The sequence below is a fragment of the Rosa chinensis genome, chromosome 5, assembly GCF_002994745.2.
Source record: "Rosa chinensis cultivar Old Blush chromosome 5, RchiOBHm-V2, whole genome shotgun sequence".
NCBI lineage: Eukaryota > Viridiplantae > Streptophyta > Magnoliopsida > Rosales > Rosaceae > Rosa > Rosa chinensis.
The window spans coordinates 995,472-1,017,504 of record NC_037092.1 but is presented as its reverse complement, the minus strand read 5'-3'; the positions used below and the strand labels follow the sequence as shown (position 1 = coordinate 1,017,504).

The window sequence follows — 22,033 nt, the reverse complement described above, 5'->3', positions numbered from 1 at the left end:
TCCAAGACTAGTTGTAGGTTGAGATTCTGAGTTGTGACGGTAAAAGTTCAATACATTTTATAATAGCATTGCACAAATGTGTGAGTTAGTTTTCTTTAACGTTTAAATCCTGCAATCTTTATGTGTACCAACCAAGTTACTAATCTCGTGATCTTGTCAAGTGTTGGCTAACAACAACTATTTCATCTCCTCATAAAGATTTTGCTTTGGATAGTTGGATAAATGTTGACTCACTATATAGCTCACAAAGACGGCTCTATATTGGTATATGTAGACCTGACAATTCAGCTCATGACCCGTTAACTGTTCATTAACCACCCGCAAAAAACTCATTTATTTCAGCCCGATAACTTAACATGTTAATGGGCTGCCAACCCGTTAGTTAACAGGCGGAAACGCGCTTCACGACAGAACCCATCTAGCCCGGTTAGAAGAGAGAAATTTTTTTTTTTTTTTTTAGAATTGTGAACCCAATATGTATTAACTTTTGATAGTTCTATTTAATGAAAATCAACAATGAAAAAGAGTTTTAATGGGTAATGGGTTGGAAAAGGGTTTTAAAAAAATAAAAAATAAAAACATTTTTTTTTAGAAGGGTTTTAATAGATAATGGGTGTGAAATAGAGTTTAAAAAAAAAATGAAAAAATAATAAATAATAAATTCATTTTTATGTTAGCGGGTCTTAACGGGTTTCAATAGCCAATTTATTGTTAACAGGTATTAACGGGTTTTAGTGGGTAATTGATTATAAAAGAATTTTAAAAAAATAAAAAAAAAACCTTAGTGGTCTTAACAGATAACCCGCGAACCCATCAGGCTCAACCCGTTAAGACCGGTAATCCGTTAAGTCCGCCCGTGACCGCACTATTGCCAGGCCTAGGTATATGCACCGAGAAGAACTCTAGTTAACATTCAGCTAGTGAATTGTCGCTGGCATCGGAACAGAAGCCGGGTTATTGCCTGTGGGATGGTTATTTGATGACGGCTCTCTACCGGAAAGTATTGTGGACCTGGACCTGTAGGCAGGGAAATGATAGTAGTGTGCTTGAAAACTTCGGCATTCAAATAAAGCCCATTCATTGAGGGAGTGGACCTTTTAAGGGGTTAGAGGCTGGATCCTTAATGTGGGTTTATTTGTGTTGGGACATGTGGACTAGCAACATAGTTCATGAGACCTTGTTTGTTGGGCTTAGGCCATAATCTCCACTTCCCCAATTATCAACCATCAGAAAAAATCAAACAGAAATCTTCGGTTTTAATATATGATTGTCTGTTGGAAATATGGTATCAAATAATCATATTTAATAAATATAATCAAGCAACAAAATCAAGTAATCAATTGAGCGTAGGGATGGCAATAATCTCCATAGGGTAGGGTACCCATCGAGTATTTAACCCTAATGGGGAGAAATTTGGGAGAAATCGGGTAACGGGGATGGGGATCCCCAGTATTCGAATTCTGAAATCGGATACGGGGTGGGGATGATATTTTGATCCCCATCCCCATACCCACCCAATAAGAATGATCTAAAAATATATATATATATATATATATATTTATTATATATATTTTTGATATTATTTATAAATATATCTATGTAAACTTCATCTTTTTGTCAATATTTAAATTCTATCAATATATTTTTGATATTATTCAATTCACCTTGTTGGAGTGAATGAGTAAGTTGTTAGGTTACACTAAGCAGTTGATTGTGGAATTTTTTTGTCAAATGCAGACTTTTATTGTTATTTTTTAAGCGAAACTTATATTTGTTTTTGTTTGATTGAAATGAAGAATTTATTTTATGTTGATGATTGATTTTAACTTCATACTTTACAATCAATAATTATTTGTATGAATTTTTATATAATAAATTAGTAATATTATTAACGGGGATTGGGGCGGGTACGGGGACCTAATCCCCAATAGGGACGAGGACGGGAAATCCCCAGTTTCTTATTACGGGGATTGGGGCCGATAAGGGGATGGGGAATGAAGTCGGGTATGGAGATGGTAATTTAATCCCCTTACCCTACCCTCCCCATTGTCATCCCTAATTGAGCGGCACAAATAATATAAAGAAGAAGAGATACGAAGAGTCAAGTCTTTGAGTACAAAAGAGGCACGGCATTTGCTGTCCTAAAGTTGTAAACGTCTCCCTACATGCAGGTCATAATGGTCGTCTACAACTTCATGATACAACCCTTGAAGTCTCACAAGATGTCTAATCCGTTTTGCACAACTAACGGTAAACGGGGTGCCAAGTGTTTATCGATTGCCCAAAGATTAGGAAATGTGAATGGAAATGAGGAAGATGAAGAGTAGGAGAATGAGAGCAATACAAAGACGTACACTCCTTGTCTAAATAATTAAGTATTTACAGAACTCTTCCTCATCTTTTGAAAAGTTATGACTCTTCAATTTAAATAAATAATATTTAAATAAAATATGAATTTTAAATCTTAATAATCTTAACAAAAAGCCAACATTGTCTTCAACATGTAAAACTTTGATTCATTTTCCTTCTTTCTATTCTCTTTTTCTTTGTGTTTGACTTGTTCTCAGCGTGTAAATTAATGTGCTCTGTATTTGGGTCATGTCCGCATCAAAAGACCTCATCATTCTTCAACATCAAACTTGGAGTGTGATTAATGATGCATATACTACTTCGTAATGCCAATCATAAAAATATGTTGTATACATGATCAATTAACTTCTTTATAACACTACCAATATTATAGTGTCACGTTAAAAGTATAGTCTATGCGAAAAATTATTTATGCTATAATGATACTCTTTGCCAAATGCCAATCATTGATGACTTCATGCTAAGAATAATAGTTTTAGTTTTAATTAATTATCTGTTACATGGTTCGTGCCAGCATGAGCTTCTCCATTCAAACAAGCAATCAAAAGAATGGAACCAACCAAAACCAACGGAGTGGGAACAATACAAAGTTACGTGAGCCCCACTTCTTCACTTAGTCACGTTATTATATTATTGTAATCACTATTAGGTTAGACTTTAGTTTAGGCTTTTCGATGATTTTCTGTTAGGGCAATATTGGTGGGCTATGATCAGTATCTGTAATAATCCTTGGAATCACTCATCACCTATGCTTGCTCATGCTCTCAATAGCTAAATTCTATCTTTTCAACGCAATCCATGCCATGATTTTCCTTTTTTTGAGGGACAAACTTTTCTTAGTATATCATGACGCTTACCAAGTAATAATTCAATCTCACTGGGCAAACCTCATCTTCAGATGTTCATTGGAGATTATCTTGTTGAATTATGATCATTATTTTTACGCGGCAAAATCTAATGTCTTATTTATATTTAATAATGAATGACACTTAATTTACAAAAATATATGAATACTTACACATATGGTAACCCAAAAATCAACTTTTATCTGCTTGCATTAGTTTGAGAAGAAACCTAATTGTAGTTGTTTATTGCGATTGATGACTGTATTCTTACCAAGTAATAATATCCAAACCACACACTCGAGCTTTCATCGGGGATTATCTTCCTAAGCTCTGATCATGATTTTTTTGGCAACTTTCATTGATATTACTATATAATCTCAATAATAAATAACACTTAATACAACTTATTCGGTAATTGAGTATTCATAGACGAATACTATTTATATATGTAATAATCCCGAGAATCAACTTTTATTTGCTTGCGTTATCCCGAGAAGAAACCCTATTACAGTTGTTTATTGTGGTTGTTGATTGTATTCTTATAAATACCTGGTTTAGAACCTAATACTTAAGTATGAATACTAATATTCCATAAACCGAATGTATGTGATTGGTTATCCAACAAATACAGGATAGATTATACTATTATCTCCCAAATTCATAAAATTGCAACTACGGACAATAGAATCATCCATCAAGTTTTGTTAAAACAAGTTTGAGTACATTACAATTAGCTTCGTCTTCATCATACTATCCTATAATTAAGTAAGATGATTAAGTAGAGTTTATGAAATTAGTAACCCAATCGGATTAAGCCAAAAATAATTGATGCCATTTGAAGTTAGTAACCAACTGTCAATGCGCCGGCTTCCATAGCTTTTGTCTTTATTCTTCAGGCCGGCGACCACCCAGTAGTAGTGTTCAAACAAAGAACACCACCCCCCAACTCTGCCTGAGAGATAGAGAGAGAGGGAAAAAAAAAAAAAAAAACCAATTTGTTTTTTCTACCCAAAAACAAAAACTATAGCTCCCGTTTTCCCAAACCCAACGAATCAGCAACTGGTCCATTTTCCACTCCCTTCTTTTTCACTTTCCTTCTTTCTTCTATTTTGTCTCTTTTCCTTTTCTTCCCTTTTTCAAACTCCCAAATCCCCTCTTTGCTGGCCTTGAATTAGCATCTTTCTTTACAAATCCAAATTACCGTTATCATTGCCCACTATTGATTGCTGCTCATTTCGCTTGGTCGCTGTCGATTGAGGTGGGCTTTTGTTCTTAGCTATGTCCATCTAGCTACTTGGTTTCTTGAAGATACTCACGGGTCTTCCATGGCCTCGCTTTAAATCCAAACTCGCAGGTCTTTTTTTTCCGTACAATTCCATTCACTGTTTCTATTTTATGTATTATATTTTTGGGAGTTTGGTTGGTGGAGTTTGTTGATTTCTGTTAATCCGGTGGTGGGTTCTGTTCAATACTTCAAATTCGAGAGAATGAGTCAACTCAGTCTGGTGTTGCAGGAAACGGTCCGGAGAGGAAGGGAGGCCAGGACGATCCTCGAGGTTCTGAGAGAGCAAATGGACGACGGCGATGCGGCGACGGCCGGGAGGAGGAGCTTCAAGCAGCGGCTGAGATTGACCGGAATCGGGTGCTGCGGCGCCGTCTGGGGATTTGGACGGACGGCCACGATTACCGTCGAGGACGATGAAGAACAGCACCTACATCCGCCGCAACAACAACCGCGGCAGCAGCTGCCGAACCTATCGCAGCTGCTGATTCTGGGGCAGGCGGCCGGGTCCGATTCGGATCCGGGTTGCCTGGGTCCGGTGAACCCCGGGTCGGGGATGAACCTCGCCGCGGCTCTGGCGGCGGAACGGCATTATCGGGAGGCGGACGAGGCCGCGTCGGGCGTTGGGGCGGCTCCGGGGACGCCGATGAGGGTGTCGCTGATGAGATTGCTGGAGGAGACGGAAATGGACGGGTGCGATGCGGCGGAGGAGAAAAATGAGAAAGCGGCGGCGGCGGCGGCGGCGACGGGGGTGGTGGGTTGTGATTCGGTGTGCTGCGTGTGCATGGGGAGGAAGAAAGGCGCGGCGTTCATACCATGTGGGCACACTTTTTGCAGGGTGTGTTCGAGGGAGGTGTGGCTGAATCGAGGCTCCTGTCCCCTCTGCAACCGTACGATCCTCGAGATTCTCGATATCTTCTGACGAGCATGGAGATTCGCGCCGCCGTGGAATTCAGGGACGACGATGACGGGGACTGTTGTTGAAACTTTTGAAAGGTGTAGTAGTAATATCGTCATCTTCTTCGTTTTACAGAAATTTGATTTGATTGTCCTCATTGTACCCAATATGATATGTTTATGAATGTAGTAGTGTAATTTTTACTCTATTTTCTCTCTCGACTTGAGAATTAAAACGAAGCTGAATTGATGCACTATTGTCTCGTCAAGTTGGTTCGTAAATTTTCTCACTATTGTTCTTACTTTCCCGAGTGTTGTATGGGACATCCATGCCACTAGTTTAGGGTTAGAATTATGCCAGATCAAGACTGTTCAAAGAGTTCGATCCACTTTAGTCAAATAATTTGATCCCATCCGAGGCATGCTATAGATCGATGCTTTAACCTTATAAACATTGTAATAAGATATTGATCTCACGAATTATCTTACGTTCTCTAAACTATATAATTTAAAATTTTCACCAAATTCATACGGCTCAACTTTTTTTGTTAAATTCATTAAGTCAAAATAAAGTCACTCTAAACCTGACTTATTAATGCGGAGCCAAAAATCCAACACCTTAGTATCTTCGTTTATGTTATAAGGATATGTTACCAAGCTTGGCAAAAGATACTATAAAACCCATTTTCTAATTGTTAGTTTGAAAATAGGATATGCATATACATTCTTACAAGGCACGAAACAGTAATATTACGCACTACACTTGTTCGCCAAATATGCATATGTGCTTTTACAAGACATGGAAAAACATTACACTTCAAACAAGTGTAGTGATCTTGAAAGTATGTACTGCTTGGTGGTACATTTTGTCTCGAGCTTGATCAAAAAAATTCCACAAGCTTTCCTTAGTTCAGTTCTCCACGACCCATATAGTACAGAAAACGTCGCAATAGGATTTGCTCGCGCCCACGACAATGGTGTTAGGCTTCAACTGTATATATATGGCTAGTTGAACCAAAGAAACTGTATATAATACAAAGGGTAGCCCCATTGCCTTAACTCTTAATCCATCCACGTGTCTTCTGGGCTAGGGAAAAGAAGGAACGGAGGTAATCCCTTCAGCGATGGTCTCATACCATTAGTCCATAACTACAAAGTATACAAGCTAGGTAGCCCACTGAAAGGTGGTCTTCTGGGCTCTGGGCCTGAACTAGTATAAAACTGAAAGTCAAAACTGGAATTTTCCTTCAATATTGGGCGCGATTGAAAGAGAGCTTTCCTATAGTGACCGGGCATTAGTATTCTATTCATGCATGCATAAAAGAAAAATTCTTATATACCATGGTGCGCAGTATCCTATTCATGAATGCATAAACGAAAAATTCTTACATACGGCAGGCCGGCAGCAACACCACGTGGCCGTGCGGCTGGCCAATCAAAATCCACCAAACTTTACTTGTATTTCAAAGCTACATTTGTTTTTTAAAGTGAAATATCCAAAATACCCCCTATTAAGAACCTAATTAGACAACCCTACCTAGGGCTGTCAATGGGTCGTGTCGGGTTGGGTTCGTGTCGGGTCAAAGTATTTGTCGTGTCGCAAGATACAAACCCAAACCCAACCCATTTAATAATCGTGTCAAAAATTTAAGCCCAAACCCAACCCATTTATTAAACGGGTTACCTGTTTCCAACCCGCTTGACCCATTTAATAAATAGTTGTGTCGTGTTTGACAAAATAAGTCATTTAAAGGTTAACAATGCCACCCATTTAACTAAAAAAATGTATAAATTGATTAAATTCACTAAAAACTCCACAAGACGAAGAATATAAATAATTATATATAATTCATAAATAATTAAATCCAATAATTATAAAGAAAAATATTTCAAATTGTCTAATCATATGATCAAATACTCCCAACGTCTAAAATTTCAGGATAAAGTTAATCGGGTTATACGGGTTCACTTCGTGTTGGCGGGTTGACCCGTGGCCGACCCATTTATTAAATGGGTCATGGTGGGTTGACCCATGGTTGACCCGCTTTTTAATCGTGCGGGTTCAACCCGCTTTATTTCGTGCGGGTTTCGAGTCGTGTTGAAATTGACAGCCCTAACCCTACCACGTGTCCTTTACACATTCCATACGCAAAACTTTCTTTGCATAAACCATAGCAAGTAAGTTAATTAGATATATAATATGATCGCTGTGATCATATATACTGTTAAAAGTGGGCATCATATATTATGCGCATGAATAAGCATAAGCATGAGCTACTCTCTTCACCAAGAAGTTGGTCATGCAAATACTTAATTATGATCGATCAACGCGGCCCATATACAAAGAGAAAGAAAGAAGAAAGCATCTGTATATATGATCGAATCTGATCGATCGAGGTGACTACGTAGTTTTGAAGTAAAAATGGTTTATTAATATACGTGCAAGTTATATAGACAAGTTTTTCAATGAAAGTTTCTTTATCCCATCCAAGTTAGCTAGTGGCCGGATCAATGTGCAGACTTAGTAAAATTCTACTTTTGAAAGAAAAGCTTCATGTTCAGTCGCTTCGAATCCCTGTAGCCTTTACTTTGATGTTGATTCACTGAGGATTTGTGTGAGTAACTACAGTTCTGGCATCAAGCAGGAGGATTCGATGCTTTTTGAGAGATTGGATTGCTGTGCTACGTCTACATGCCTATTAATTACAGAATGATAACACCAAAAATGTGCGCAAATTAATCTTACACGTACAATCATGAACCCAATGGATCTAATTATGAGTCTTGTTCCATTTCCAAGTCTTTTGAAATTTCATGTATTATTAACATATAACATGTCGGCACAAACTTCTATTTAAGAGCGTTCATAGTGCTTTACAACTCATATGTAACGAGAATTAAACGGTGTAAATTATTTTAAAATTAAAAAAAATATATTCATACTTTAAAACAGTACAAAACTTTCAGCTCATACATGTGAAATATTATTCTTCAATCATATGGCACGAGAATTTGTAGGTGAAAATATTACAAACTCAGAATGTTGATTACTTGAGAGAGGAGATGAGTATCCAGTCGCCCATAACGTGCATGTTGAAGAATGAAGATATGGATGGACCCATTACTGAGTTATCCAGAACAATCATTGGAACCGAAAGAGCAGCTAGACCTGGTCAAATTGCACGATCAAGGAAGATGACTGAGGGTCCAGTGACTTCAGTCGACTATACAAACAAATACAAACATGCGTCAGATCAGAGATCTAACTACTCCAACTACACGCTTTGATTGATTCATTGAATAGTAAATAATAAACATAAACATATTTCCAATAAGATGCTGCCATGCTTTGAAAATTGATTTGCTCATGGCTCATGGGAGTGACCATGAGAGGCAATAGACTTGAGTCAACTTAAGCAGTTGATATATAGTATTCCTATAACACTGTTAATTTTACCATATACGATATGCGAACAATTATAAATCCTTCATATGCTCACGAATCAGACCTAAACAATCATGTTTCACTAAGCTATCAGCATGTAATTTCAACAAAAGAGTGTATAAATTAGTAAGAATAACATCCTATAAGACGATACTTATAAGGTCTTGTCATTTCTTGTACAAATCGTTGCTTTGGTTACGGTGCTCTTGTTCAATACTAGGTTGAGACAGTGATCTGATTATTCCTTAATAAATGTCTTCTTGTTGATTGGGCAACTTGTTGAGTGCCAAAGATCGAAATCATTTTCCATATGAAAAGGAATCATATTCGTCCCCTGACGATCCAATTATTCTATTACTTATGCTCTTAAACACAGTGCTTCTTGATGACTATAACATATCTTATATTCTTACCATTGACATTATAGATTGAGATATCTAGATTGCTAATCGAGATATAGTTTATACAATTATTAAAATTCACTTTTAGTTTAAAGTGGATGTGCTAGACTTCACTTTCAAATGGAATCTAAGCTTGGGGCAGCACCCATTGATGATTTATTCAATTAATATATACAAGTAATACAACATCCTGGGGTCTCTTCTCCTCAATCTCATAATATCAAAGAAGAAAAAAAGAAGTAAATGAGCCCGGTATCGATCTCGATCTCTATATCTCTACCTATGGTATCGTTATACATTTTAAAGTTGAAAGGGAAAAACTATAAACTTAGATGTGATATGATGGAATATGTTACTCACGCATGTATAGATTCAATAATAGTGCTGCGAAAGTGGAACATAGAGACAAATGATCGGGAAGGCTTGGGCAGATAATTCACGTCTGGAATTAATAATGGAAAGCATGCCAGCAGCTCGACATTCTCCTGATTAAGTATGGAGTAACATGTCATGCCCACTAAGAACTTCGCAAAAAGACATTCTTCTTTTTCCTCCTCTTTACAATACAAGTGATTTGATCAATCAGTGAACTGGTACTCGATCGATGACATTTTGATTTATCTGAATAGTTACGAAAACTAATCGAACATGCATTTTTCGATCATCTCATATATACTATCTTGGGCAGTGGCGGACCTGCGTTAGAGTCTGGGGGGTCTGGATTCCTGCCAGTTTGAATAGTCTCCTTCTTTGTCCATATATATGCTATATTAGAACCCCTCTGCATTAATCATTCCCTTCTCATTTCATAGTTTCATACTAATGCTATACTTCAATGCTTTTAGTCTTTCCCTTTTGTTTTTGGTTTATATTTAATATTCTCAAAATATCCAGTAAGGAACGATGTATCAAACATTAAGTTTTTATCTAGCAACATCTTTAATGTGATTGTAAAGGACATTAATTATCGTTAATATATTCTTTGTTTATTTTAATATATACTTCAATTTTATAGTTCAGATGACAAAAAAAAACTTTTACATTTTGGACCCCCCCAAAATCTTAATCCTGGTTCTGCCCCTTCTTGGGTTACAATACAAGTTGATATGAGGAATCAGGGTGACTACCAAACAAGTTTCCTAGCTGAGACTGGAAAGTAAAGACCAAGCACGAAGTTAAAATCGAAGATGAATTTGAATTGCTATGGTACCTAATCGTGTTGAGTTCCCAGGAAATTTCACAACAATATTGCAGATTATATATACAAGACAAGAGCAAGGCCAACAATGGAGGAAGGATCCGGCTCCTCTAAAGTTAGAGGGATGCGAATTTAAGTGAAGTTCATTAAATCTTGATGCTCTAAATGATCTAATGGTCTCAAAGTTTGTCATATCATATTCAGCCAAATTTAAAGATTTTATACCTTAACTTGCGGTTACCTCAATTAGAAAAAAAAAAAAAAAATTTATTAACAGTTTTCTTCTTCGTGAACATGATCTGGGTTCTATGTGTTCTAAGCTCTCTCACTTTGTACTCTTCTTTTCTTCCTCAATTCCTCTCACGAAATGACATTGAATTTCAGTTTTGAACATCCAAAGAAGTTTTGCTCTATCTAACTATTAGGTAAGTTCAATTTGATTTTCTCTTTGCATAAACTCAATTTGCTCTACATAAACATGCAACAACATATGTTTTTTTCTTCAATTTGTCGTCTTTGAAAACAGTCCTAAGTGCTGCAGAATAGAAATATTGTTTTCTTTCTTCTTACAAGAAGTATGGTTTTATTCAATATGGTTAACCTTCTTTTCTTTATTTGAATGAGTCCCTTTTGTTTCCTATTGAGTTTAAACTATATATAGAACAGGGATCTACAAAGAATGAATTGGGAATTTGTCCATTGAAGCGCAAAGAGAAAGATTAAAGGAAGTATTAATTGAAAGAAGATCAATTTAGATTATTATCTGAAAAACCCTTATTTGGAGAGAAATTGAGGGGTGGGGTGGGGGGAAGAGGACAAAAAGAGAGCTTAGAAGAAGGGATAGAACCCAGATCGATCATATTCACGAAGAAAAGAATTGATCACGTTCATGCAAAAGAGAATTGTTAGTTTTTTATTTTTTGGTAACGGCAAATTAAGATATAAAATCTTTAAATTTGATTGAAAATGATGTGGCGAATTTTGAGATGATTAAATAATTTAGAACATCAACATTTAATGAACTTCACGTAAATTCACAACCCTCTAACTTTAGAAGAGTTGGATCCATGGAGGAAATACATGGAATCTGGAACTTGATCCGAGAATAACAAAAGGACATGTGCTTTGCCTTTGCTTCTTTATGGAAAATAATCAAAATATATACATATGCATGCATTCATAGCATTTTGAACTAAAAGAACAAACTTACATATAACTAAGCTTATGCTTTGGTCTGGTACGTACTGCAATATTATAACCAAGCAGTCATTGAGCATGTTATTGAAGGACCGAAAGTTAAAAAGTAGATGTGATTTCTTTACTGTATTTTGTAAGAAATATTTGAAAGTGACCAAAGCAGGAAATATTTGAAGGTTGATCTACATGGAGCTGGGGTATAAGGTTCGTCAACTTGAAGCTAGCCGACAACTTTCTTTTAGTTGAAAATGAATCTAAAGCGCCCATTGTTTAGTAAGTAATTAGCAACCTGAGTTAACTGCCAAAACCACCTTTGAGCAGGTGAGCAACGCCTGCATAAACAGTATCTATAGTTCGTTGGAGTCTCCATTTATATATCAAATTTTGAAAATTGGGTTACGATAAGACGAGGTCAAAAGTTCGATCCTCTTCCTCTGCAACCAAAAAGAAAAAAAAATATTAAAAAAATTTCCATTTCGTACGTGTGGCTTGTTGATGAATGATGATCAATTGATGATTACCTTTTTTGACCCAAAAAAAAAATTTGATGATTACCTTTTGTAGCATGCATTGCCTTTTGTTTTTCATGCAAAAAAATAATAAAGTATAACTGGTACAAGGTAAAATGCTAATTTGCCTTGTTTCTGCTTTCTAAAACATGCACCACGATTACTTCCCTAGTTTCAGGCTTTATGGTTTGCTGATAATTGACATCAACAAAATGATATTATGGGTCTTTTTTCCCTAGAAATTCATCCTATATCAAAAAATTATTGTGCATTATCTCATTGTTCCATAATTGTTACTTATTCTTGTCATTTATAAATTTTTGTTGGTGCATTTTACAAATATATTCTTTTTAGAAACTATAACCCTTACAAAATGCAAAAAAATGTGAAAAGTTTGTTCATAATTTACTAGAAATTAGAAATAAATAATCACCTATGGTTTGTGCCGCCTCAATCACCTATCATCTATGCACAAACAAATATATAAATTACATAAAAGACTTTTAAAAAAATGACTCAACAACACATAGATCATGGCCACACAAAAGTTGGCAGAGTCCATTAGGAGGTACAAACTCCATGACTCCACGACTCCAAGTTTTTCTTATGTTTGTACATGTTGTTTCAAATTAATTAATAATAATAATAAAATAATTATTCTAATAGGGAGAGGCTCTAATAGTATTATGATAAACTCATTCAATTCCAATATGATATTTTAGAATTTTGTGATTATGATAAAGTTTTGTTTGATAAATACTGATTTGTATTATGAGATATGATGATGGTTTAGATAGTTTAAGTGGTGTATTTAATTAAAGGGAAAACATCACAAATGGTGTATGAACTTTAGGGCATTTCTACACTTTGGTGTACCAACTTTCATAACTATCAGAATAGTGTATCAAGTTTGCTCAAATCTTTCATTTTGGTGTACGCCATTAAGTTTTCCGTTATCTTTACAAAAAAAAACTGACAAAGCTAAAGGAAAGATAACGGAATTTTTTTTTTTAGGCAAAGATAACGGAAAATTTAACGGCATATTTCAAAATGAAATATTGGAGCAAACTTGATACACCATTCTGATAGTTATGAAAGTTGGTACACCAAAGTGTAGAAATGTCTAAAGTTCATACACCATATTAAATTATAGAATAAAAAATTAAATATTTAGTGTATTAGATAAGGTGTGTGTACTAAGTATTTAGAATTGTGCGGAAAAAATTTCTCACTCACACAAATATGCTAACATATATATATATATATATACACACACACACACACACACACACACACATATATATATAAAGTAATTCAATCATAAATGTTGATTATGATAAAGTTTTGTTTGATAAATATTGATTTGTATTGAAGATGGTTTATATAGTTTAAGTGGTGTATTTAATAAAACGATAGAATAAGAAATCAAATATTTAGTGTATTAAATAAGGTGTGTATATTAAATACTTAGAGATGTACGGACAAAATTTCTTACTCAAGCAAATATGCTAACATATATACATTTTAAAGTAATTCAGTCATAAACATTAACTAAAATATCCCAAGTAATTACAGTTTGCCACTCCAAATTCCAAAACGCCTATAAATATTGCGTTGCTAGAACTCTCCACTCAACATTCATCTGAAAGCTAGAAAGGTTCAGAGAGAGAGAGAGAGAGAGAGACATCAAGACATCAAAGAGGCAGATCGAAATGGAGAATTTCCCTGTTTTTAACATGGAGCAACTCAACGGTGAAGAGAGACAAGCAACCATGGAGAAGATGAACGATGCTTGTGAGAATTGGGGTTTCTTTGAGGTAATAATATAACCTGAAGATTCTATTTTATGTTTTGACTTGTTATGTATGTATTTATAACTTACTCAGTTACATGTGTATATATGAAGTTGGTGAACCATGGGATATCCCATGAGCTGATGGACAAGGTAGAGAAGCTCACAAAGGAGCACTACAGAAAGTGCATGGAGCAAAGGTTCAAGGAAATGGTGGCAAGCAAAGGCCTCGAATCTGTCAACTCTGAAATAGAAGATTTGGACTGGGAAAGCACCTTCTTCTTGCGCCACCTCCCCTTCTCCAACATTTCCCAAATCCCCGATCTCGACGAAGATTACAGGTCACACTTCATCACAGATCACACATGATGTTTTTCCATATTATGTAGCATGCATGCATATTGATTAGTTTACATCTTGTGGACTTCAGGGAGGCCATGAAGGAATTTGCAGTGGAACTAGAGAAACTGGCTGAGCAACTGTTGGACTTGCTGTGTGAGAATCTGGGGCTGGATAAGGGTTACCTGAAGAAGGCTTTCTATGGATCCGAGGGACCAAATTTTGGGACCAAGGTGAGCAACTACCCTCCATGCCCCAAACCGGACCTGATCAAGGGACTCCGGGCCCACACCGACGCCGGTGGCATCATCCTACTATTCCAAGATGACAAGGTCAGCGGCCTCCAGCTCCTCAAGGATGGCCAATGGATTGATGTGCCCCCAATGCACCACTCCATTGTCATCAACTTAGGTGACCAACTTGAGGTATAGATCCCCACTACACACTTTGCATTATTATTTGTCATACAAGAGTCAGGGGATAGTTGATCGTACTTTTGAATTGTATATTGTATTTTTGCATCTCCAAAAAGGAAAATAGAGAAGAGAAAGTCTTTACAGTATGTAAACTCTCGAAAATCAACCGGACTCAAATTTTTATGACAAAAGAAGAAGAATCGTCACAAACCACAAAAAAATCAGAAAACGATGACAAAATTAAGATATCAGCTGCAGTGTTGGGATACTAGAAATTAAAGGGCTTTATCGGCCAAAATTTTTCTGGGGGGTTCGAGATTTAGGAGCATGTAGCGATTGCCTCCTTAGACTCTTATATCTGGGCCGTGCCAAAATTTTCTTAGTTTTACTATGAGCCTACAACAATCTGATTTTTCATTTTAATGCTCATTTTGTTTTTTTCTTTTCTTTTTTGGCCTATAACTTAATTCAGGTGATCACTAATGGCAAGTACAAGAGTGTGATGCACCGTGTGATAGCGCAACCTGATGGAAACAGAATGTCGATAGCCTCGTTCTACAACCCAGGCAATGATGCTTTTATCTCTCCAGCACCAGCAATGCTTGAAAAACAAACTGAGGAATGCCCAACTTATCCAAAATTTGTGTTTGATGACTACATGAAGCTCTATTCAGGCCTCAAATTCCAAGCCAAGGAGCCGAGGTTTGAAGCTATGAAGGCTATGGAATCAATTGCAACTGTTTGAGCCCTGAAATCAGTCGATTGACTTTGTATGTCGGTCTGTGTGTAGTTACTATTGTAATAAGGTTGTTAAGGGCAGTTAATTTCGTTTTTATCTACCTGAATTTCCTCCTTGTCTGGTGGGAATTTAGAGCATAAATTAATAGAGCTATAAGCTAGTTTGGGACTTTCTGGTAAATAACATCAATATCAATGTTTTTGATGTACTGTCATAGAAAAAATATGGAATGAATACAAATAATTATCAAAATGCCAAAAATTTCAGGGACCCATGTTCTTGAAAGTTTCACTGTATTGGACTGTAAAGAGGTTTTGTAATTAACAATGCAGATTCTCATTCTATCGGGTCTTTTGCATAATATAATCCAACATTCTAACAAGGGCAATCCATGTTCAGATATTCTTTATCAAGGAATATTCAACAGTAACAATACCAAAAAGGAAAAGGGGGGAAAAAACAATTGTGAACCAGTTTGCATAGAATTGGAACAGCAAGCTAAATATCAGATCCTAGGCACATAAAGTTGAGACTTGCACTCATCAGTATTTAGAAAATTGTTTAAGAAAATGTCACCTTTATCAAATATAAAGATTGCAATTACAAACCGCACTGCACGAAATAGGAGCAGGAAAGCTAAAATCAGACCCTACGCACATAAATTTGACACTTTTAACTCATCAGCACTGCAAAAACTGTTTCGAAAATGTCACCTTTACCATAAGAAGGTTGCCCAAAATCTTTTGAGTACACACAGCTGCACCTTCAATCTTCAGAACTGAATGAAAGGAATTCCAGTATTCCACCATTTGGTGGAGAAAAACAAGCACCTTCCTCTCTCCACCAGTTTATTCTCATGGTCAACAAGCACCCTATGAAGATGTATCCCAGAAGCCACCATTCAATAAATAATATCTCACTTCTCTGCAACAACCTCACTGTCCTTACTTGCTTCACCAGGCATGGTACTTTCTAGATTCTGAACTGGTTTTTCACCTTCCTCTACTACATCGACCTTTGAGCAATGATTCTTCAGCACCATTGCAATGTCAACCTCAGAAGCTCCAGCAAGCTTAAAGCGCTCCACAGCAGCATCCAAGTTTTTCTCCCAACCATCCAGCCCCAACTTGCATTCAACCTGGGATCGCTCAAAAAGCATGTTACCCCAAAAGAGATGGATCTGTGATCTCATAACAGCTGCCTGTTCTGCTGCTTCATCTGCCGTCAACTCAGTCGCTCCTGATGACTCACCTTCATTGCCACTTCCTTGTTTTTTCCTTCTTTTCAGCATTTCTTCCTTCTTGTTTGGACTTGGATCCTTCAGCTCCTTTGCTCTCTGCTCCTCTAGCTTCTCCCACATCTCAGTTGCTACTTTCATCTTCTCCTCTGCGCTGTCAAAAAGCTTCAGCATTTCTGTAGAATCGCAAGTTGAGAGATCTATCTTCTTAGCAAGTGCAAATGACCAATGAAGTTTGGCCATTTCAAATTGCTGCTGCCCCAATGCTAGCAAACCTTCATAGAAGTCAGGCTTGATCATGAGTGCCTCCTCATACTTCTCTCTGGCCAAGGAATACTTATCCTTGACCCAGTCATAAGCAGTTTGAAGCTGAGTTGCCACTACATCCTTTCCAGCAGACTCATCCAAGGGAATTCGTTTCCTTGCCGCACACATATAAACATTTCCCCAATTAAAGAAAGCCAATGCAGCCACCTCCTGAAACTTTGAGGCAGCCTTGTCAAAAAGACTCTGAGCTTCTTCACTAGTTACTGCCTCTTCAAGAGCTTCCGAGCAAAGCTCCATTCCCAGCTCATGCAAATCAATATGAGCATCTGGATCAATACCAACATGGCTGCGGAAGAGCTGAGAAAACTCAAACAACCAATCATCCATCTCTAGTTCCTTGCACTCAGGATCTTCTCCGGCTCCTGGTTTCTCTTTTGGAGCTTCTTTCTCTGTCTTATCAATTTCATCATCAGCAGCTTCCAAGACAGATTCACCAAGTGATGAATGAGAACCACTCTCATCTTCTTTGATCCCCTCATTTTCAACAGGTTTCTCCTCCTCTTCTTCTAACAAAGGTGGCTCCTGCTCAGGGCTCACCTCCACAATATGCAATCTTAACATCCCAATTGATTCTGCCTTATCTTCAGGATCTTCTAGAATAACCCTGTCTGCAGAAGACTCCGCCAACCTAAGTTCAGGGGTCGAGGTTATAGTCACCAAATCACCATCATTATCCTTATACTTGATCAGAACTGACTTTGATGACGGAAAGCGTTTTGTTACAGTTTCTCTCAAAACTCTGAAATTGCAAGTCACAGGCATTTGAGCAAGCCTTATGTCGTGATCATACACAAGCTTCAATGGTCTCCACCGAATTGCAGCCTCTGCACGCTGCCTATGAACAGGCAATGACACTGACGAAGAAGATGATAGCTCCTTCTGGTTAGCCTTAATTGGGTTAGAAGATCTTGAAGTACCATTAGAAGGCTTCAATACAAGCTTCGGGAACTGGGTTTTGGGCTCAGGTCCATTCTCAGATGGCGAAACCGTATGTTGCTTCTCTGGCTTATTAACTGAAGGTAAAACAGGACCCCCAGCAGAAGCAGCTCCCTTCTTTGGTGCAGGCCGGGCGGGTAAACATGGCCCCAGACCACCAATTGGAGCACCACGAACTGCAGAAGCCCCAAGAGCAGCAGGGGACGGACGGCTCTGGAGGTCCTGCTGAGCCTCCTGACGAGGCCCAAGAGCCGTCCTCACCCGCTGAGCAATCTCCAGAGCATCCCTGTGATTCGGGTCAGCCCCCAACAGCACCTGAACATCCTGCATCGCCATTTCATGCTTCCCTATAGCCTCATACGCCCGAGCCCTCCTCAGAAGAGCCCGGACAAACCGGGGCTGAACCTGAATCGCCATAGAGCACTCGGAAATCACAGTTTCGTAATCAATAGGCTTCATTTGCATCAAGCAAGCCGCCCTGTTGCTATGAAAAATAGCCCTATCCAGGTGGTTCTTGGGAGTGAGCTTAAGAGCATTATCATACTGCTCAAGAGCACCCACATAGTCCTTACTCTGAAACCTCTTGTTCCCTTCCTCTTTGAGCTCATGGGCTCGTTTCAAAAAGATTGAAGAGTCCAAATCCACAGTACCATTAGGAACCGAATTCGAATTGCTGTCATTCGAAACTTGATTTGAACCTCCCTTCTTTTTCCTACCCCCGGATTTCCCCATGTAATAAACACAAAATCACTCACCCTGTATATACACAATCTCTTATCTATATCTAGCTCAAAATTGAGGTATCTGAGGACTAAAGCAACAAGCTTTGGACAGTTTTGAATGATAATTCAGCTAGATAGAAATGGGTGCTTACCGATCACCAAGCTCGAAAAAGCATGAGTCTTTGATGCAAGGCTCCGATTGTGATTGATGGGCTTTCGGAGCCTGGAGAATTGGAAATGGATAATTTGGGTACACAGCGACGGAGAAGGGGAAGGGGGGAGATAAAACCCTTGAATAGCTGGAAGCACACTCTTGGGCTCAAACCCTAGATAGTTAGATGGATTCCTTCTGGGTTTAATAAACTGAGGTGGGTCCTTGTGATTGGATTATTTAACACCGTTGATCTCTGGTGCATTTGGTATCGTTGACTTTGACGGTTTGACCCTTTCTAATTGGATTTGGATATTTAGTACATCGTGTAAAAGGCACAGATTTTTTTTTTTTTTTTTTTTCAAATTTTAGTGAGATAGCAAGTCACTTCGATTATGGTAGTAAGTTCGCACTAACTCGATCAGTATTCTGACCGAGGTTTACGAGGGTATCCCAACAAAATCAGACTAATAGACGCATGGACCTGAAAACTTCTCAAACATGTTGGCCACAAACTGGTGAGAGTTTGAACTCAAACATTGGACATGGGGGTTCCATGTTTGGCCACTCGACCAATCTTACCACACCAAGTGGTTGTTAGCCAAAGCCTTTAACTGTAAAATTTTGTTTCGATTTTCTGCTTTATCTTCACAAACAAATATTAGTTTTTTTTTCTTTATATATCTAAAGTCTTACTTCTTTTCCAATATAGAGATGGAGATAGAAATATGACATATTTACTTATTTGAAATATAATTTTTTTTAGGCCAAATAAGTAAACGTGGAAATTGTGTGAAATTTTGAGTAATAGTTTGCCCTTCAATTATATGATTCATTTAATTTTAATTAACTACTTGCAACTATTATAATTATGTACATTTGTTTGATGCATTCGAATGAATGAGCGATTTTTGTTTACATTGATTTTTTATAGAGATTGTTTTCAATGATTGATGTAATTTTTGAATGGTTAAATTATAAATTTTAGATTACCAAATACATGTAAATAAGAGAGAGTTTCGATACATATGTCTAAATCAGTTTAGATGTAAGTATTTTTCTAGCATGTTTATTGAATGTGTGTTTTTGTGGTCATATACTTTAAAATGCATCTTAACATGCACCTCAGAAGCCACATAAATACATTAGGTGGTGGCTCATGTAGCATGTACATACTGCTTTGTTTATATCACCTTAATCACATTTCTTAGTGTTATGGCATCTAGAAATTGCATGATTTTCACTTATTTGATTTCACCACTTGATGTCTAGATTATATAACATCTCATCATTTTAGTAAATGGATTATCTTATATATGAGATGTTGGAGGTAATTAAATGGAGATGATATCAATTCAAGTCGAGTCTGAGTCATGTGTCTTTTCTTTCAATGTTGTTGGGGTTTCTAATTGGAGTTCAGTTTGGAACACATGTCTTTTCTTTCAATGTTGTTGGAGTTTATATTTTATAGGAATAAATCCCAGCTACTTTTGTGTCTTTTAAATCTTCATCGACGAAAAACAAAAATAAGGCAGAAAAGAATAAGCAATTTCTTATTTCTACTTTTATGGTCATTTTAAATACAATTTTTAAATACTTCATTTCTTATTTTTCAAACGATTGTTAGATCATTTGTTATGGTTAAATTGTTGTAACATTGATATCATTGACTTTAATAGTTTGACCCTTTTGTAGGAATGTATATATGCAACATGTCGAGTAAGCAGGTTGAGCTATAGGTACCAAGGCATTTCCACAATATGTTCATTCTTATACAACAATCCCATGTATAGTTATAGAAGTGGAGATAGATTTCTTTACGAAACGCGCGTAAGTAAATAATCTACCCATTAAAGTACATGATTTTAGTATCTAATTATGTTATGATTAATACTGAATCTAATGTTTGTAACATATCTCTCTGGTATTACAAGAATTTTTACACAATTTGATAAAACAAAAAAAATGTATGTTACAATTTGCCTTGAATTATAGGGTTTTCAAAAAGAGCATTAGTCGTCCACAGCTCTACAAGTTTAAACAATAATAATAATAGTTAAGAGGACTGGGCCTTCTCCACCAAAAGCAAAAGATTTGGGCCGGTTTCCCCGCCAAAAAGATAAATTTTGGGCGGGTAGACTAGCAGCATCGACGCGGGTACAATAACAGCCCAAAACTATACCGTTAAAGGGTAATATGGTAAATTCGCAAATGGAACATAGGGTTTGGGCGTCTCTATAAATACCCACCATTCCTCACCCTAAACCCTCCATCAAAATTGTGTCTTGCGCCTCCTCCTCTCTCTCTCTCTGTATTCTTGTTTCAAATGACTTCATCTTTTTTCAAATGCATCAAAATGTATGCAACTCTCTTCTCACACAATCTAGAAGCCTCCGTTCTGTAAATCAATGAGGGACAATTTGTGTCTCTTAGCTTGGAAGAACATGGAGGCATAGCGAATGGGCTAGTCATCGTTTCAGTCGTCGTTGTTAGTTAGGCGGTCTGATTGTTTCTCGTCTATATTCATTTTGATTTAACTTTTTGATTGTGAGAAAGAGTGCAAATGATGTCTGAATTTTATAAATTTCTTCACTTTGAACCGATTGGAGCGTTTTTCTCCTTGTGGATATTTATATTCACTGATGCACTCTTCTTCACTTTTAGTTTTGGTTTTGTATTTCAACTCTGGTATTATTCCTAAACCCCGAAGATTAGCTTTTATGAACAATGGAAGATTGCTTTCATAGTTGGATCGTAATCGATTTATAGAGGTTCATACTAGGATCCCAACAAATGAATTAGAGAACATTACTCGGATATAGGGTATAGATTGATACGGAAAAAATATACAGTTGATTAATGACATGATTGGGTTATTTCACAGTGGAGCAATATGTGAAGCACAGTATGATGAGCCTTTGTGATTTTTGTTGAAAAAGTTTGGATCTTCAGATGAAAATTTTGGCAGTGATAATGAATTTTACAGCTTTATGCCAGTTCTGCTTCAGAAAATTCGTGATAGAGAGAGCTGTCTTATACTCTGAGCCTTGGGACTTCAATATAAAAGATTGAAACTTTAGTAGCCTAGTTTTAGATTTAAATGAGATGAAAATTTTGGCAGTGATGATGAATTTTACAGCTTTATGCCAGTTCTGCTTCAGAAAATTCGTGATAGAGAGAGCTGTCTTATACTCTGAGCCTTGGGACTTTAATATAAAAGATTGAAACTT

The 22,033-nt window shown here is 37.0% G+C and overlaps 3 protein-coding genes and 3 non-coding genes across 7 annotated transcripts; 5 read left to right on the top strand and 1 right to left on the bottom strand.

Moving 5' to 3' along the window:
• The first annotated feature begins 4,209 nt into the window (after positions 1-4,209).
• Positions 4,210-5,663, top strand: LOC112164794. 2 transcript variants are annotated; one of them, XM_024301107.2, is made up of 2 exons: positions 4,210-4,569; positions 4,730-5,663. In XM_024301107.2, the coding sequence occupies exon 2, from the start codon at positions 4,787-4,789 to the stop codon at positions 5,417-5,419; it is 633 nt and encodes a 210-aa protein (XP_024156875.1). In that variant the 5' UTR covers positions 4,210-4,569; positions 4,730-4,786; the 3' UTR covers positions 5,420-5,663. The 2 variants fall into 2 exon arrangements, with proteins under 2 accessions (XP_024156875.1, XP_024156874.1); XM_024301106.2 differs by lacking the exon at positions 4,210-4,569 and having other exon boundaries at positions 4,578-5,663.
• An 8,111-nt stretch (positions 5,664-13,774) lies between these two features.
• Positions 13,775-15,700, top strand: LOC112202148 (1-aminocyclopropane-1-carboxylate oxidase 1). The gene is made up of 4 exons (XM_024343066.2): positions 13,775-13,961; positions 14,051-14,277; positions 14,367-14,700; positions 15,164-15,700. Exons 1-4 carry the CDS (start codon positions 13,857-13,859, stop codon positions 15,434-15,436), a joined length of 939 nt encoding a protein of 312 aa, XP_024198834.1. The 5' UTR covers positions 13,775-13,856; the 3' UTR covers positions 15,437-15,700.
• Positions 15,701-15,976: 276 nt separating this feature from the next.
• On the bottom strand, positions 15,977-18,995 carry LOC112202147 (protein CLMP1). The gene has a single exon (XM_024343065.2). The coding sequence runs from the start codon at positions 18,660-18,662 to the stop codon at positions 16,347-16,349; it is 2,316 nt and encodes a 771-aa protein (XP_024198833.1). The 5' UTR covers positions 18,663-18,995; the 3' UTR covers positions 15,977-16,346.
• A 2,209-nt stretch (positions 18,996-21,204) lies between these two features.
• LOC112168558 lies at positions 21,205-21,326 on the top strand. Its single transcript, XR_002924319.1, has one exon. It is a non-coding gene; the product is annotated as a small nucleolar RNA snoR111 (small nucleolar RNA).
• Positions 21,327-21,762: 436 nt separating this feature from the next.
• LOC112168542 lies at positions 21,763-21,854 on the top strand. The gene has a single exon (XR_002924303.1). It is a non-coding gene; the product is annotated as a small nucleolar RNA Z223 (small nucleolar RNA).
• A 61-nt stretch (positions 21,855-21,915) lies between these two features.
• Positions 21,916-22,007, top strand: LOC112168541. The gene has a single exon (XR_002924302.1). It is a non-coding gene; the product is annotated as a small nucleolar RNA Z223 (small nucleolar RNA).
• Positions 22,008-22,033: the final 26 nt, after the last annotated feature.